At 40.8% G+C, this 18942-nt stretch overlaps 2 protein-coding genes across 3 annotated transcripts; one reads left to right on the top strand and one right to left on the bottom strand.

The window, feature by feature from the left end:
• Positions 1 to 1532: 1532 nt before the first annotated feature.
• Positions 1533 to 5162, bottom strand: LOC137872064 (diamine acetyltransferase 1-like). The gene is made up of 6 exons (XM_068710289.1): positions 4905 to 5162; positions 3599 to 3650; positions 3413 to 3490; positions 2652 to 2753; positions 2526 to 2566; positions 1533 to 2070 (listed from the first exon to the last, which is right to left on the bottom strand). The coding sequence occupies exons 1-6, from the start codon at positions 4965 to 4967 to the stop codon at positions 1894 to 1896; spliced, it is 513 nt and encodes a 170-aa protein (XP_068566390.1). The 5' UTR covers positions 4968 to 5162; the 3' UTR covers positions 1533 to 1893.
• Positions 5163 to 9054: 3892 nt separating this feature from the next.
• acot9.1 (acyl-CoA thioesterase 9, tandem duplicate 1) lies at positions 9055 to 18281 on the top strand. Of its 2 annotated transcripts, XM_068710287.1 has the most exons (16): positions 9055 to 9193; positions 10385 to 10479; positions 12250 to 12276; positions 12999 to 13044; positions 13517 to 13687; positions 14059 to 14096; positions 14189 to 14272; positions 14380 to 14483; positions 14716 to 14789; positions 15499 to 15566; positions 15691 to 15802; positions 15948 to 16038; positions 16348 to 16433; positions 16973 to 17060; positions 17155 to 17305; positions 17636 to 18281. In XM_068710287.1, exons 1-16 carry the CDS (start codon positions 9180 to 9182, stop codon positions 17689 to 17691), a joined length of 1305 nt encoding a protein of 434 aa, XP_068566388.1. In that variant the 5' UTR covers positions 9055 to 9179; the 3' UTR covers positions 17692 to 18281. The 2 variants fall into 2 exon arrangements, with proteins under 2 accessions (XP_068566388.1, XP_068566389.1); XM_068710288.1 differs by lacking the exon at positions 12250 to 12276.
• The last annotated feature ends 661 nt before the right edge of the window (positions 18282 to 18942 follow it).

The raw sequence follows: 18942 nt of genomic DNA, 5'->3' as shown, positions 1-18942 counted from the left end.
ACGTCCATGTCCTGAGTGAGGCCCAGAGGTATGTGGGTCGACCTGTGGTCATGTGACCATGTGACCGGTGGTCATGTGACCTGTGGAGGAGGAGAATCCGCCTGCAGCACTTCCTCCAGAAGAACAATGAGATGTTCAGAACAGTGCTGAAGGTTCTCATTTAATATCTCTTCTGGTTCCGATTTATTTTTGGATGTAATGTTTGTTTCTTGCAGACAGAACAGAGACGATTGACGAGCTCTCAGAAGTCAGATCAGCTGTTCTCTAACTGGAACAATCTGTTAACGTCAGACTGAGCCTCAGAGGAGGAACCAGAGAAACACTGGGTGCTCCTCACTTCCTCACTTCTCCTGTTTGACAAAACACTGCATGAAAGAAAACGCCAAAGCAGCAAAAAAAAAAAAAAAAGTATCTCGAGGTTATTTATGTGAAAAGTACGTTCAGTACAAACACAACGTTTATTTTATTCATGTTTGAGCTTCTGGAAACAAAATTATCAAGTTTTACAGTTAATAAGCTTTGAGTCTATAGATAGATATATTTATATATATATATATATATATCTATATATATATATATAGATATATCTATATATATATATCTATATATCTATATATATCTATATATATATATATATAGATATATCTATATATATATAGATATATATCTATATATATATCTATAGATATATATCTATATATATATCTATAGATATATATATCTATATATATATCTATAGATATATATATCTATATATATCTATAGATATATATATATATATAGATAGATAGATATCTATATAGATATATCTCTATATATATAGATATATAGATATATCTATATATCTATATAGATATATCTATATATATATAGAGAGATATATAGATATATATATATAGAGATATAGATATATATATAGATATATCTCTATATATAGAGATATATCTCTATATATATATATATATATATATATCTATATATCTCTCTATATATATATAGATAGATATATATATATAGATATAGAGATATATATATAGATCTATCTATATAGATATCTATATATATAGTATAATATATCTTGCATATAAAGACGATGTTTGGTGTAGTAAGTACTGTGTAATTTTGCACAGCTGCTTGGTGTTGCATCATCTTTCTTCCTCAGGAAACAAAACATCTGGCCGACAGTGAGCGTTTTGGGGAAATGATCATCTTCAAACAGGTGGTAGACTTCCTCAAATCAAGAGAAGATATCTGGTGTTCTTCAGGAGGAGACTAAGAGTCAATCAGCTGATTAAAGCTCCTGAAACACATTTCAACCTGCTGCATCCAAACCCAACGACTCTTTAAAAAGACCGGGAACCACCAAACCCTGACCTCAAGTCACTTTCTGCACATTTTAAACATCTGGCTGTGTGTAGACACGTTTCAAATGACTCCAGAGGTTGGAATGACCTAGAAGAGGAGGTTTATCTCTTGTACGGTGGCCCCTGAGGGACACACCGTCAGAGAGGATGAAACCACGACGACGTGTGTGACAAGTTATTGTTTTATTGCAAACTTCAAAATCATATCGACTCTTCCTGCTCATCAACACTAAAATAATTAAATCGGTTAAAATAAGAACAAATGACTCAGATTAATCAAACTCAGATTGTGAACTACAAACATAAAAAAAAAAAAAAAAACAACACGTTCCCCTTTTTAAGAAGCTGAACTAAGGATGGAGGAGAAGAGACTCTCAGAGGCCGACCGACCCGTCTGAGCCGGCGGCTGAGATGCCGACGCGGCGGCACCATCGGACTCAATAACATGACTCGTCAGAAAAAGCAGCCGGACTCTCCGCCTCGGGTCGGCCTCCCGCGTCTCCTCCTCGTCCTCTTCCTCCCTCACTCCTCACTCCTCGGCCGGCGTGCCCATCTTGACCAGGCTGTCCTTGTCGAACCTGAAGAGCCTCCAGCCTTCCTCCTGAGAGAGGTCCTCGGCGCCGCGGCGCTTGTAGTACTGGACCGACGGCTCGTTGTTCTCCGCCACGACGAACATCATGCCGGTGCAGCGGGTCTTCATCGCCAGCTGGAGGAGAGACGAGCGTTTGAACATCTTAAAACATAAAGATCCAGACGGCTTCAGAGGAGGAAGAACCTCCTCCGACCTTTGAACTGGATTAAAGAGACCCGAGACGTTAATGCTGGACGGAAAACATTTCACCCTGAGGTTAGAGACACTGTGTACCGCGCTGTAGAGTTCAACTTCTCTACAACACATTTATAAGATACATATATAGTACATATTAATATTAAATTCTCATAAAACTCTGAGTTATTAGATTTGTAGATCAAACCATTCATCTGCTTCTTAAGTCTCTTAAATGAGTTGATGAGCACCAACAGCAGACTGAAAGACAAATATTCCCCTAGAATTATAACTAATATAAACGTTGACATCTGTCAGGTTTCCCCTCAATGTCTTCAGGCTTGATTCTACAGATGTGGAATCGGACCGGTACCGGTTCTATTCGTCATACTCACGTCACTGAGGTGCCGCATGAGCTCTGAACCGATGCCCCGGCCTGCAGAGAGAGAACACAGAGAGCTGAATGAAGACGAGCGGTGGCCTGAACTAGCTGTGGTGGTGGTGGTGGTGATGGTGTTTACCTCTGTACTCCTGCATCACGTAGAAATCCTCCAGGTAGAGCTGTTTGCCAACCCACGGGTCGTAAGTGAAGTAGTACATGACGAAACCCACCACCTTCGGATCTGCACAGACAAACGCTTCAGTGTCCTGTGTACATTTATACACATTAGTATTCATTATACTTGATAGGTTATGTATTGTACACACTGTAGCTACCTGTGTTTACTGAGTCTCTATTTTACCTCCATCAGCTCATGCATTTCATTTGAACTACTTTAAACCCGTTCCAGCTGTTCGACGTGTGTGAAAGTCACAATCAGGACAGGAGTTCTTCAAACGATTAGACAGCTGCTGTCTCAACAGCTGTGAGTTCTAACAGCGGCCATCTTTGTAGTTTTGGAGAAGAGTTGTTTAGATTGGATGTTTTTTATTAACTCTAGCGTACGTCTCTACATTAGCAACGCTAGCTTGAACGCGGTGAGCTGAGAAGTAAACAAACGATCAGCTGATCCGTTCCTTAAAGGATCTTATCTGATGCAGTCGAGTTACTAAATCATCAGAACAGCTGCAGCTCTTTAAACCAACAGCTGTGACAAGATCTACAGATGTTCAACAGAAACAGGAAGCGAGATCATTTAAGGAACTCGAGTTCCCCTCAGAAGACAACACCCTAACCCTTTAACATGAACCAGTATCTGATGTAAACAAGGCGTCGTTCACGCTGCGCTGCCTAACCCCGGTAGAACCCGGTGAGCCTGTGACAGCTCGTCGGTCCTCTCACCGTCGCTGCTCTCTCCTTGGATTTCAGCTACAAAGCAATGGTAAAACGGGGTGTCACCAAATCCATCCTCCAGGAGTTCTGCAAGGACATCGAAACGTTGAAGCGCAAGAAGAAGAAGAAGAAGAAGAAGAAGAAGAAGAAGAAGAAGAGTATTTAATGTGCATAGATGGATAAAGATGAGCTCACCTTTTTCAGTCAGTATCACCTGGTCCTCCATCTCTTCGTACTTTGCAAGCTCCTGGAACACGAAGCACACGAGAACAAACACGTTTAGAACCGAAGAGAACAAACGTTTCAGAGTTTAAAACGCCTGAGGACAGGAGAACCGGTTCATCATCTACATTCAGATGCATGAAGTCCCCCTGGAACCAAAACAACACACTTTAGGGTTTCACTTTACTGTTGTATACTTTATATTATTATTGTGCGCGCGCACGCACCTCTATTATTTGTTGGACTTCCCTATTAATCTGTACTATTTATATCTTTGTGCTGCGGCCGCATAAAGCTTTCATTGACTGTGTAAACACATCAGTTATGGATGCTTCATGTGAGGATTATTAGACTGTTAAAAAGATTCTATTTTGATGTAATTATTAACCAGGGACGGAGTTCTGTCTGCAGGTTATTTATTTACAATGTAGCGTCCAAATATCAGTGCAAGTCAACAGCAAACAGTACAATAAAATACACAATAACAGAAGCAGCTTATTGTTAACGATTAACTGTCCAGCTTCTCAAATGTGACCATGTCCTGTTTGTGAATTGAATACATCTGGTTGACTCGTGGTGCTCACGTCAGGTGTGTTCGTTACAGGCCGTAATAACCTTCGATAAGAACATAAGCTGAAGGCAAGACGCGCCATATTAGGTGAACCGGAAGTCACAGCGGATGCGACGTCTGGCTGTAAACAAAGACACCGACACCAACTAATCTCAGTCGGACATCAACAAGTTCACCAACACGGTGCGACTCATCGGTTCTGAGGAGTCATCTGACCTAAAATACCGTTCATGGGAAGCTCCATGCTAACTAGCAATGTAGCCAACAAATAGCTGGAGTTATGCTATTGTTTTTATTTTTTAATTATTATTATTATTTATTTATTGTATACTATTATTTACTAATTTTATGTATAATTATAAATTGTATTGTTTTTACTTTTAAATGCCAACAATTAGCTGACGTTAGCTAGTATATTTATTATTATTATTATTATTATTATTATTATTATTATTATTAGTAGTAGTAGTAGTAGTAGTAGTAGTAGTAGTAGTAGTAGTAATGTATTATTATTTATAATTATTATAATTATTATTAATTTGTATGTATTATATTATTGTTTTTACTCATTAATTTATTATTATATATTAATACATTTATTTAATTGTTATTATATACTAGCTATAGCCAGAGTGAGGGGCAACCGCTTTACCGGTAATTCCCATCGAATAACACCATTTAAACGTCCTCATATGTGCTGCGGCCTACCTTCACCAGTCGCAATATATCAGACACGTCTCTGGGTTCAGCTTTTCGTAATTTAAACGCCATTTTCTTCTTTTGCTCTTTTTCCCTCTCGTTAGAAGTCCTCTGTATGTGAAGTGAAAGATGAGTTGTTTCTTCATTCGCTTCAGAGTGGCCTGTTCCCCGCAGTCAGCCTCTGGTCCGGACGCGTTTGTCTCGACAAGATCATCCAGTAGTAAACACCCTCGGCTGGGTCGCTGCCAGTTCCAACTGCCGTCGTCTTTGTGTACCACGTAGCTTTTATACCCGGGCTCGCGCTGGCACGCGATTGGCTGGTCTTCCCCTTCCAGCTTCTCGGATTTCTGACGAATCAGCGACAGCCTCCGACCATCTTTTTTTTAATTTATTTTTTAGCCAATCGGGTAACAAGCGACGATCACGTGACGCGTGTGCTTTGGCTCTGACATCTTTGTTTGTTTTTAATGGCAGAGGAGGAAAAGTACTTTGTAGGATACTTTGAGCTGTGAGGGGAAGAAGTACTTAATAGTACACCACAGTGTAGAAATACTTTAAAAAAGTAGTTCACCAGTGTAGAAATACTTTAAACAAAGTACAAGTTGAATGTACTTTCCACCGCTGACATTTAAAGTAAAGGTTTTGTATCTTTATTGGAGTTTTTAAAGTCAGAAAATAAGTAAGATGTACTCAAGAAGACTAACTAGCAATTTAGCCAACAATTAGCTGACGTTATGTTATTATTATAGTTTTTATGTATAAATGATTTATTTTATATTATTATTCATTTATTTTATTTATAATTATTATTTGTATTTATTATATTATTATTGCTTTTATTTAACTTTTAAATGCCAACAGTTAGCTGATGTTAGCTAGTATATATAATATATAGGTATTATATTATTATTATTGTTTTTATTTATTTGTTAATATTATTTATTATTATTGTTACAAATGTATTATTATTATTTATTACGTTATTATTGTTGTTTTTATTTATTCATTTATTCTTATTATATATTCATTTATTTAATTGTTATTATTCTTATTATATACTAGCTAAAGCCAGAGTGAGGGGCAACCGCTTTACCGGTAATTCCCATCGAATAACACCATTTAAACGTCCTCATATGTGCTGCGGCCTACCTTCACCATTCGCAATATTTCAGACACGTCTCTGGCTTCAGCTTTTCGTAATTTATACTCCATTGTCTTCTTTTGCTCGTCTTCCCTCTCGTTAGAAGTCCTCTGTGTGTGAAGTGGAAGATGAGCTGTAAGGACTACTCCTAAACTATTAAATGTAGATTATATAACTTTATCAAAACAAAACAAAAAGCAGTTGTCAATCGGCACATTCCACGTATGTCACTCTCACAATTAAAAATCTTCACGTCTCATACTGAAAGCGATACCTCAGCAGTTTAGTGCATCACATTACAGTCATTTAGCAGACGCCTCGTTCCAAAGCGACTTACAATAAGTGCATTCAACATATGTGTTCAAGACAACTACTAGTCACCAGAAGTCATAAGTACATCTCCTTTAAACAAGCATCTAAGAGCATGAAGCAGAGCATAAGTACAGTGCAGAAACAAAACAATATGAATACAATAAGTGCTAAGTGGAAGGCTCAGGGTAGCACTTCCTGAAGAGGTGGGTCTTCAGCCTGATGAAAGATGAGCAGAGACTCTGCTGTCCTGACGTCAGTGGGGAGTTCATTCCACCACTGTGGAACCAGGACAGAACACAGCCGTGACCGGGTCCATCGGCCATCAGGACCTCTGAGCGACGGGGCGACCGATCGCCCCGAGGCAGCAAGTAGTAGTGCATCTTAAGTAGTTTAGCTTCTATTCAGAGGTGCAAGAAGCAGTACAATGCAACAGAATGTACAGAGGAATATACAGAATAAACAGTATCGTATAGAACAAATATAGGATGTAGAATAAACGGTGACAATTGGTATGATACGATATAAATGTGCAGTGGGCATGATATGTAGTGCAGGTAGGAGTACAAGTAATGGCCATAGTAAGACAAAACATAGCACCTCTCAAAACACTGTTACAAAGTGCTTTCAAATATAATGTAGACATTTCAAACTTTAAGATAATTAAATCAACTTAAAGCCAAAAATGAACACAGTAAAATGAACTTAAATGTTGTAAAACACAAATAAAATCACAGAAAGGAATTCTAAAAAGAGGGTTTTTAAAAGATGAGACACATTTTGCTGCCCTGATCTCCTTAAGTAGGTCACAGGTCACAGTTCACAGTCTAGGATCCCTGACTGTAACGCTTTTATCTCCTTTATGTAAGAAGCTGGACCTTGGTACAACAAGGACATAGGGCAATAAGAGATCTGACAGATAACGAGGCGTCTCAGGGATTTATACCTCGTCAAAAATGTATTATTAAAGCAACAGGTAGCCAGTGTGAGGAAGCCAGAGTCAGGGACATGTCAGCAGGTTTCTTAGTCAAAATACTGGCTGCAAAGTTACGGGTGAGAGGGATTTAGACTGTAGTATATATATTTATAGATTTGCAGCAAAGTTACTGTGATGCAGTTCTATTGCACTGTTCTTGATACCATTTTTAATTCAGTGTTCTGAGATCGTAAAGTGTCCGATGTTATACTACTGTTGTTCAGTGGTAGGTACCTATCCCTCCAGTGGTATACTACTGTTGTTCAGCGGTATGTACCTATCCCTCCAGTGTTATGCTACTGTTGTTCAGCGGTACGTACCTATCCCTCCAGTGTTATGCTACTGTTGTTCAGTGGTACGTACCTATCCCTCCAGTGGTATGCTACTGTTGTTCAGCGGTACGTACCTATCCCTCCAGTGTTATGCTACTGTTGTTCAGTGGTACGTACCTATCCCTCCAGTGTTATGCTACTGTTGTTCAGCGGTAGGTACCTATCCCTCCAGTGGTATGCTACTGTTGTTCAGCGGTACGTACCTATCCCTCCAGTGTTATGCTACTGTTGTTCAGTGGTAGGTACCTATCCCTCCAGTGGTATGCTACTGTTGTTCAGCGGTACGTACCTATCCCTCCAGTGTTATGCTACTGTTGTTCAGCGGTACGTACCTATCCCTCCAGTGTTATGCTACTGTTGTTCAGCGGTACGTACCTATCCCTCCAGTGGTATGCTACTGTTGTTCAGCGGTACGTACCTATCCCTCCAGTGTTATGCTACTGTTGTTCAGCGGTACGTACCTATCCCTCCAGTGTTATGCTACTGTTGTTCAGTGGTACGTACCTATCCCTCCAGTGTTATGCTACTGTTGTTCAGCGGTACGTACCTATCCCTCCAGTGGTATACTACTGTTGTTCAGCGGTACGTACCTATCCCTCCAGTGGTATACTACTGTTGTTCAGCGGTACGTACCTATCCCTCCAGTGGTATGCTACTGTTGTTCAGCGGTACGTACCTATCCCTCCAGTGGTATGCCAGTACTTTTCCAACAGCACAACATTTCCTGGAAGCAGGTGCTGCTTGAAAGTTAATATTAGTGGTATATGCCGTTGAATCAGAGTGGTATGCCATTCATATCAGTGGTATGATGAATATGTATATCTACACACACACTATATGTATATATTTATATATATATATATGTATATATATATATATATATATATATATACTGTATATATATATATATATCATTAGTATATATATATATATATATATACTCAAATTATTCTTGAATTATTGTATGTATATTTTACATATATATATATATATATATATTTACTTTAAATTATTATTTAAATATTGTATATATATAAATAAAATAATTAAGTATAATTTGAGTATATATATATATATATATACTCAAATTATTCTTGAATTATTGTATATATATTTTACATATATCTATAAATACTTTAAATTATTATTTAAATATTGTATATTTAAATATATAATGGTTTTAATCCATATATCTTTTTCCGTTTTTTTTTACATGTATGAGACATTTATTTTCCTTTTTTTTTTTATTAAAATAAATAAATAAATTCATGGTTTCAGAAATGTTGCTGAAAAAACACAGAAACGTTCCATTTGAGAGGAAAGAAGAAGAAGCGCATGCGTTGTTATGACGGTGCGTCTTGCGTCATCACGTAGTGGGCGGGGCCAAACGCCAACCCGGAAGTCGTTACTGTGGTCGTCCTGACTTGACTGGCACCTCTGCGCCGCAGTACCCTGAAGAGGAGAATCCGTGATTCCACCCTCAACTTTTGGAACCCTGAACTTTTAACGGTTACATCCGGGACACTATGCTCTCACCGAGGTCAGTGTGATTAACATCGTTGCTCCACGTGGTCATAGTTAACCAGGCCTTCATTGTGTCCATACAGGGTGTGTCCTACACATACCACTGCTACTACCAAGAAGTACTGCCACAGTACAGAGACAATACAGTACTTCACTGAAGTACTGCCACAGTACAGAGACAATACAGTACTTCACTGAAGTACTGTCACAGTATAGAGACAATACAGTACTTCACTGAAGTACTGTCACAGTACAGAGACAATACAGTACTTCACTGAAGTACTGTCACAGTACAGAGACAATACAGTACTTCACTGAAGTACTGCCACAGTACAGAGACAATACAGTACTTCACTGAAGTACTGTCACAGTATAGAGACAATACAGTACTTCACTGAAGTACTGTCACAGTATAGAGACAATACAGTACTTCACTGTGATGAAAGTTAATGTACATGTATTAGTCAAACTAATACTTGTACAAACTAATACATAATATACATAATATACAAACTAATACATGTACAAACTAATACAAGTTCAAACTAATACATAATATACAAACTAATACATAATATACATAATATACAAACTAATACATAATATACAAACTAATACACAGGTATAAATATTGTACTTTTTACTGTACTACATCTCAGGTAGATATTGTACTTTTTACTGTACTACGTCTCAGAGGTAGATATTGTACTTTTTACTGTACTACGTCTCAGAGGTAGATATTGTACTTTTTACTGTACTACATCTCAGAGGTAGATATTGTACTTTTTACTGTACTACGTCTCAGAGGTAGATATTGTACTTTTTACTGTACTACGTCTCAGAGGTAGATATTGTACTTTGTAGGAGTTTTGAAGACATCTGTCTCTGAACTGCGGTGGAGTCTTGAGTCTTGAGGAGGAGCTGTGGGTGTGTCTCTTTGTTGCGTAGGAACGTCTGGATTAGCTGCTCCCTGACGTTCCTCTTGTGTTCCTGATGGAACATGTCGGAGCAGATGGGAGTGAAGTATTTGGCAGCACCACAGGTTTGCCGTCAGTGAGAGTGTGTCTGTGGAGCAGCAGATTAAACTGGGATCACACGGAGGTTACATTTAGAATAGGATGCTTGGATGTAACTGGACTCCTTGAGCTAGAGGTCCTCTCAGGGTGTGTTTATTTACTCTTCTGTCATGTCCTCTTGTGGCCTGCAGGTTCCTGCTGCTGCGGTCGGCCGCGTCCGTGACGACCAGGTCGTTTTGTTCGGGGGGCGTGTCCAAGCCGGGCCGGGCCCCGGACATGGCTGAAGGTAAGATGGCCGCCGTGCTTCCTGTTTGACTTGAGTGACTGACATGAGCGCCGTCATGGTTGTACAGGAAGTTGTTGTTTTTGCATTGGATTACATGTTTTTGCTGACTGAGCTGGTTCCAGACCTGTGAATCCCTCCAACGTCTCAGAACTTCACCAGCGATTCAAATAGAAAATGAAATATTTAAAGCTACTGTGAGGAACTTTAGCGTAGTGTTGGTTCTGTTGGTTCTGTTGGTCCCTGTGGACTAAAGCTGTAGTGTCTCTGAGCACCAGAGTCCCTTTAGAAAACCTCTCATTCTACTGCAGCAGGGTCTGACAGTCTGAACCCTCTCAGTCCTGGTTCTGGTTCTCCCGTGACTCCCTTCCCTCCAGCGGGTCCAGCGACACTTCCTGGGTCACCAGCAGCGTGGTGTCGGCTCCCAGAGAGGAGAAGCTCTGCAGCTGGAGGATCTGGGTCTGTCCACGGTGGACCGGTCTCTGCTGGAGGATCTGGGTCTGTCCACGGCGGACCGGTCTCTGCTGGAGGATCTGGGTCTGTCCACGGCGGACCAGGTCTCTGCTGGAGTCTGAGCTGAAGGAGGTTCTGGTGAACCTGCATGAGTTCATCTGGTTTCACCAGAATCCGACCCGGTGGCTCCGATGACATCATTCAGAACAACTCTATAGAAACAGACCATCTTCTCTCTGATGGTCTCTGTACTGCTGGAGGTCTGATAGAGGACCAGGACTACACTGAGACTGGTTCATGTAGAGGACCAGGACTACACTGAGACTGGTTCATGTAGAGGATCAGGACTACACTGAGACTGGTTCATAGAGAGGACCAGGACTACACTGAGACTGGTTCATAGAGAGGACCAGGACTACACTGAGACTGGTTCATAGAGAGGACCAGGACTACACTGAGACTGGTTCATAGAGAGGACCAGGACTACACTGAGACTGGTTCAGGACCAGGTAAAGTTCCTCACAGTGACTTTAAATAAATGGCAACTCAGTTTGATCGTCTGGCAGAGAGAAACCTGTACGTCACGGTTAGATCAGAACGTGTTCGTACCAGATAATAAAAGTGAAGTGAAAGTGAGCAGCTGTATTATTTAAAGTCATTTTATGGTTACAACTTCCCTTATGATGACTTGACACAGTCACTTGCTGGACTTTGATGCCGTTTACTGTCGCAATGGGACATTAAACGTGACCCGGGAACGGGCCCTGAAGTTTTATAAGACTTTGCCACAGTCTCTAGAGGTTACTGCTGCATGATCTTACCTCAGATGGTAGGAAAACAACCTGAGTTGAGGTTTCTGAATTAGTATCGGCTGCCTCCTTTCAGTGGGTATGACGATGTAAATGCTCAAGGACTGGTTCTGAATTACAGGGGGTCAGTACTAGGCTGCTGTTCTGGACTGTTGGTCGTTTGAAGACGTTGTCCTCGGCTTTAGGATCATCTTCCTGCATGTCATGACCTTCTTAGATCAGACCCTTTTGATTGACAAATTCAAGAAAAACGTTCACAAATGAATCTCCAGTGTCATGAACTTCCTGCTGAAGTCAGAGTCGCTACTAGCTAGCGCATGCTAATGTCTCATTTCCTAAAGAAACAGCCCGTGTCAGCACTAAGAGCTGTGGCCCAGAACACAGCTTCAGTTGCTGGTTTTGAGAGGGATGCACAGCAAATGGTTGACGCTGACTGAATGTAGTGAAATGTGACATGGTGACATATTTCAATGTGTAAAATACCCATTCAGTCATTTTTGTTTCTCCACAGGAAATCCACTTTTACACGTGTCTAATGGTGTGTGTTGGTAAACCGAGACGAATCACATCCATGTGAACTCCTCCTGCCTGCAGCGAGTCTCCTCTAATTTGCTCTAATTGCACTTTCATGGCTCTTGCATGTTACCGTCTTCTTCCACACTTTTTACTGCTCTCCTGTTCTGGATTTTAATGTCCATGCCGGCTCCACAGTCCTGCAGCATTCCACGGTGGCGTCTGTTAACCTTCTTCTTCCCTCTGTTGCACTGAGCTTCAGTATTTCGTGGCAGCCGGTTCCCACACGACAGCCGTCTCTCTTCGATCTGTGCTCTGTGTTGTTTCATATCGTCTCACTGTTTTGGGCCTCGATGAGCTGCGAGAATTACGGACGAATTTGACGGTTTGATTCACCATCAGATCACTGTGTTCACTTAAATGTGATCCCTAAAGATCTGTGAGAGGGAGGAATAATTTGTGCCCTTTATCAAAGCACTCAAGCACAAGAAAATATTGAGTGATTGTGTGTCATGTCAGCGTAAAGTGACTGAACTGGTTTCCCTGAAGGCTTCAGCTGCAAAAACAAAAGTGTAAACAGCCTCATTGTTTGTGACAGAGACGGTATGAAACATATAGCCTTGAACTTTTAGTGCTTTCACTGCAGTACACACACACACACACACACACACACACACACACACACACACACACACACACACACACACACAGACACAGAAGACTGATTGTCTTTCTTGTGTTTTTCAGTACGAAACAGGCTGAGAGAAATCGTGGGAGCTTCCACTAACTGGAGGTACTCAAAGCAACAAGAGAACATCACATTTCTGCTGTTTTGTTTCATTTCTTTCTGTTCGTTTGTTTTCGTGTCTAATAACTATCGATAACAGAAACATCTTTGAATGTACCATGCAGGTATGACACATTTTTGTTATATTTTTATCAATCAAGTTCTACTTTGAGCCAGTTGTGCAATATAACTAAGTACATTTACTCAAGTACTGGAATTATTTTTTTAACATTTTATTCTCTACTAATTCAACCCCTCAGATTTATGAGAACGTTTGCACTGTAACTCTCAGAATCTGCTTTACTACCGAGGAGGATTTTACATGCAAGGAATTTGCTTCGGTGTTTTCGGTGCATGAAAATAAACATAATTATAGAAAAATACACCTCAGCTAGAAAGATCTCCCCCGAGACCAAATGCCCGCAGTGTTAACGAAATAATTTGTGGATCCGTTTTGAATAAGTTCTCATGTGTGCAGCGACCACCAGCAGGCCATGTCGGAGCGCGTGTCGCTGTCGTCCATGTTGGCGAAGTCTCAAAGCGACCTTCCAGCCAAGAGGATGAAGGACAGCTACCTGGAGGTGCACCTGCCTCTGGGCTCCGAACCACAGCTCAGAGAGAAGTACCTGACCTTCCACAACACTGTCAGGTACACACACACACACACACACACACACACACACACTTTGTCAGGAAGAGTACCCCACCAATGCAAGTTCTCACTCCGCAATATCGTCTGTGAATAAAAATGAACTCTGTGGGGTCCACTTTCAAGAAAATGCACCAGTCATATCAGCTGACTGTTTTATAGTGATTGCAGTGTGCATGCCTGTGGTCATATCACCTATATCGCTATGTCACCTGACGTAGTGTGAGTGATGTCAGGTGATGGACCCCACCAGGATAGAAAAACAAACACACACACACACACACACACACACACACACACACACACACACACACACACACACACACACAGATGAACTAGAACTCACCTCCCTCTTACTTTTGTCTTTTCAGGTTTGGTAGAATCCTGGAGGACTTGGACAGTTTAGCAGGTATCACTAAAACACACATTGGCTTCCATTAGAAGTCGACACACAGTTCAACACGGTCAAACACCAACATCTTTCCATCCTCGTCTCCTCAGTCCTCATCTCCTACTCTCACACCTACAATGCGGCGCTGAAGAGGTCTCCTCTGTCCATCGTCACCGCCCTGGTGGATAAGATCGGTGAGTCTGTTTGGTCTGAACTAAGCTTTTAGGTTGTTGGTCAGTTAATGAATTAATTGACAGAAAATGAACAAAGACTTTTTCATGTTTTTTTCCCCGGTGGACAGACATGAGGCAGCACATCATCTATCCTGACTGCGACATCAAGTTCACTGGTCATGTGACGTGGGTGGGAAAGACCTCTATCGAAGCCAAGATGCACATGTCACAGGTACACACACACACATACATGTGTCAAGTTTAGTTATTTGGGGAAGTAGAAGAAAGAAATGATTCATGAGGAAAGATAAGAAAAGTGGGATTGTGATGTTGAGGTTAAAACCTCACAAATGGAGGCGATGAAGGTAAATCAGAAAAGCGAGGTCAAACTATAAGCCCTATTAAACATCTGGATACCAGACCGAGACAGAAGTTGTAATCTCACATTGTGACTCTTCTCTCAGTTCCACAATGGAGCTTATTCTCCGGTTCTGGATGCAACATTTGTCATGGTGGCCCGGGATCCAGAGAACAAGAGGTAGGACACGGTCTGCGGTACATTCACACAGAATGAGCATTGACGTATACAGGAAGTGAACAGGAAACAAACGGCGTCAAACCCTTGCTGCTGCTGCTTTACCATTTTACATATGTACGAAGTATAAAGTACTAATACCACACGGTGAAATACTCACAGTGAAGTTACTGCTGTGAAAATGTTCCTTCAGTAAATCCGTAATATATATATATATATATATATATATGTTTACTACAAACCTCAAGATTATTACGAATAAATTAACATTGTGAACATTAAAATGAATACATAATAGTTAATAACATTATCACTAATACTTAAACACTATGAACATTATAACTGATACACTTTTAACATTATAACTACATTATCATTATTATCATTGTATTACTAATACATTAACATAAACATAACTAATACTGCAATACATACATATTATTAACATTATTAATATTAATAATACATTATTAACATTATGACTGATACATAAACACTATTAACACTAGTACTAATTCATTAACATTGTACACTTCATAACTAAACGTTAACATTATTACTAATATATTTACATCATTAACAGTATTACTTCTATGAAAAGGCTCCAGTGAAGTACCTCTAAATTGTACTTAGTTACTTTCCACCTGTGTTAAAGTAATGTACTGTTATATTAAGTATGAGTTTGATATTAACACGTTGTTCTTTATTTCAGGGCAGCTTATGTAAATCCTCTGAAGCCAGAAGGTCCAGAGGAGGAGAAGCTTTTCCAGGAAGGAGAAGGTGTGAGACGCTGACACAACCTTACGTTAACTCAGCGTGAAGCGTGAAGCCGTCTGACTCTGCGTGTCCTTTGTGTGTCCTTTGTGTGTCCTTGTGTGTCCTTTGTGTGTCCTTTGTCTTCCAGCTAACAAAGTGCGCCGTGTGGACCTGAGCACGGCGTCGCTGCTGAAGGTGGCGCCCACGGACCAGGAGAGGAAGATCGTCCACAGTCTGTTCCTCAACACGCTGGACACAAAGTAGGACTCAGTGAAATCAAATACTCAAATGCCATGAACACCTGATTGCTGCATGTAATACTTATTGTGTACACATTATAAATATACTCACTGTGTGTGTGTGTGTGTGTGTGTGTGTGTGTGTGTTCTTCTTCTTCTTCTACAGGACGGTCAGTTTCCGCAGCAGACTTCTGCCTCCGAGCTCTGTGTGGATGGAAGACGCCAAACTGAAAGGGCTGGAGATCTGCCACCCTCAGGTGAGAGGAGGGAACAGCTGGAGGGACTCCATGCATCTTTGACAATAGTGAGGTTCTACCTCACGTTGTTGTTCCTGACACAGCGCTCTCTGTTAGTTTCTCACATTTGATGGAAACACCACCGTTTGTTCCGCTCATCTTTAACACCCATCAGCCACAGTCTCATTGTTAAACGGATTATTGTGGTTAAGTGTTCCTCCAGTCTAAGCCCAGTCATCAAGCTGATGCCCGGTGTGTATTCCCTTAATCTGTACCTAGTTTGAAGTGTGTGTGTGTGTGTGTGTGTGTGTGTGTGTGTGTGTTGACCAGGAGAGGAACATCTTCAACAGGATATTCGGAGGTTTTCTGATGAGGAAAGCCTACGAGTTGGGCTGGGCCAACGCCTGCTCCTACGGGTGAGAGGAGATTAAAGATCTAAAACTATTCATTACATTACAGTCATTTAGCAGACACTTTTATCCAAAGCGACTTACAATTCAGTATCTATCTACACACCGTAGACACAGCTACGGGAGACATTTTGGGGTTAAGTGTCTTGCTCAAGGACACATTGACATGAGACTAGTAGAGCGGATCGAACCGCCGACCCTCTGATTGAAAGGCGGCCCTGCTCTCCACTTAGCCACGGTCACCCCATTCAGTACATCGCAATACATAGTATGTCATATGCAGGAGGCCAAAAGTACCAGGATGTTCACATCTCAGCAGTCGGCAGACGCCTCTGGCTCTTCTTCTGGAAGCGAGGTTGAAAGAGAAAGCTGCAGGAACGCTTTAAGAGAAACAGTGAGCTTCAGTTAGTGATGGCAGTAAACCAACTGCAGAAGTGGAAGTGGAAGTGAAAGACGTCCGGGGTCTCCGAGGACACTGGACGCACCACTGTGTACTTTGTGAGTAGTTACTGTGTACTAGAAGTATTCCGTGTGTCTGTTCACAGAGGAGGTCGACCCAGTCTGGTGGCTGTCGATGATATCCTCTTCCAGAAACCCGTGGAGATCGGCTCCCTGCTGCTGCTCTCATCTCAGGTAGGTGTGTGTGTGTGTGTGTGTGTGTGTGTGTGTTTTTCAGTGATTGACCACACAGCTTGTGTGTGTGTGTGTGTGTGTGTGTGTGTTTCAGGTGTGCTACACACAGGGGAAGAACATCCAGGTCAGAGTTCACAGCGAGGTGTTCGACCCGTTGACCCGTCAGCACAACACCACCAACGTCTTCCACTTCACCTTTGTCTCCGACCGCGACGTCCCCAACATCATCCCCATGACCTATGGAGGTGAGCGCGCACACACACACATACACACACACACACACACACACACACACACACACACACACACACACACACACACACACACACACCTCAAGTATGTTTTGAAGCTCATGCTGGAGTTTGACTTGTAACAGATGTAGACTCTTAACCGTCTACACTCTGTGGAAAAGGTGATTTAAACCGTTAAGCTACAGAAAGACGAGGGAGGAGAATAGTGAGTACAACTGTCACTGTTAATGTTCCAGGTTGATGTTTTTAACTCAGCCGTCACTGTGAGGAGAGATAAACTCTTTGATGCTGCTTTTGTCTCTTTGTTCTGTGTTTGTGCGACAGAGTCGATGCTGTATCTGGACGGGAAGAGACACTTTAATCAGACTGTGGAGCAGTGAAGGCAACACCACGCGCCAAAGCCTTTCAGCGTGTGTGTGAGAGAGAGTGTGTGTGTGTGTGTGTGTGTGTGTGTGTGTGTGTGTGTGAGAGTGTGTGTGTGTGTGTGTGTGTGTGTGTGTGTGTGTGTGTGTGTGTGTGTGTGTGTGTGTGTGTGTGTGTGTGTGTGTGAGGGTGTGTGAGGTCAGCTGAATGAATGCTCTTAGTACAGTATACACATCCTTTCTTTTGTACTCCATCTCTTGTTAAATGTACACAGCCTGTTACTGTCACTGTTCTGTTGGTGTGAACTCTACTGTAGAGGAGCACTACAGTAGAACACAGACTGTTTGTATTTCTTCTACAGTAGAACACAGACTGTTAGTATTTCTTATTTCATTCATAGTTTACAGAACGTCATTTATTCCTGATCCGCATTGCTTTACATTACGTTACTCTTTTTATATTCCGCTGCTGCTCGTACGCACAAAACTCTCTTTTTATTATTATGTTGAATGGGAAGCTTTATTCTGGAGAGAAGGGGGCGGGCGCCATTCTGTCCTTCAGTTGTGTATTTACTCAAATGCAATAAATGAATTCTTATTTATCTTCACTTCAGCGTCGTCCTCGTGTCTTTGCTTTCCATGAGTTTAACTTTAGGGCTCGTTGGTGGAGGATTTTATTCATATAAAGTAGCTTTTGTCAAATTTGAGGAAATAATTCCTGGTGGCGTGATAGTGATGACATCGGGGTTATTTTGGTCATCCGTGGCTTGAAATTTAAAACGGGAAATGAGTCATTCATTTGTCTTTTTTGGGGCTAAAATATGATCTTATTTATTGTTTAATTAGTCATGCTCTTATGCTGTATACATTTTTTTATTTTACATACTTATTATATATTATTATTTTATTCATTTAGTCACTTTTGAGCCCAGACACTTCGCCCCCTGGTATCAAAATAAAAATACAAAAATCTAAAATGTGTTTTGTCTATTTAAATATGAATTTGATTTATCTGTATTTCTGTCATATTCTCAGTTGTAATATAATAAAGTATCGATATGTATACAGCAAATTAAGTTAAATTAAGTTTATTTATTGTTAATAAAGAAGGTGCTTATATGTAATGATTTCTCTTTGTATCTACATTACTGTTTTAATAATTGGCACGGACTATTTCCTTTTATTTATTTTTTATTAATGTTTGTGTTTTTAGGGGTTTAAATAAAAAACTGATTTTCGTATTAAATTATATTTTTAAATCGCATTTTC

Source organism: Cebidichthys violaceus, unplaced genomic scaffold, assembly GCF_023349555.1.
Source record: "Cebidichthys violaceus isolate CVI_PGR_0920_01 unplaced genomic scaffold, fCebVio1.0.p SCAF_15, whole genome shotgun sequence".
Classification (NCBI taxonomy): domain Eukaryota; kingdom Metazoa; phylum Chordata; class Actinopteri; order Perciformes; family Stichaeidae; genus Cebidichthys; species Cebidichthys violaceus.
The sequence above is the reverse complement of the archived record's forward strand: the minus strand, read 5'-3'. Positions and strand labels throughout refer to the sequence as shown.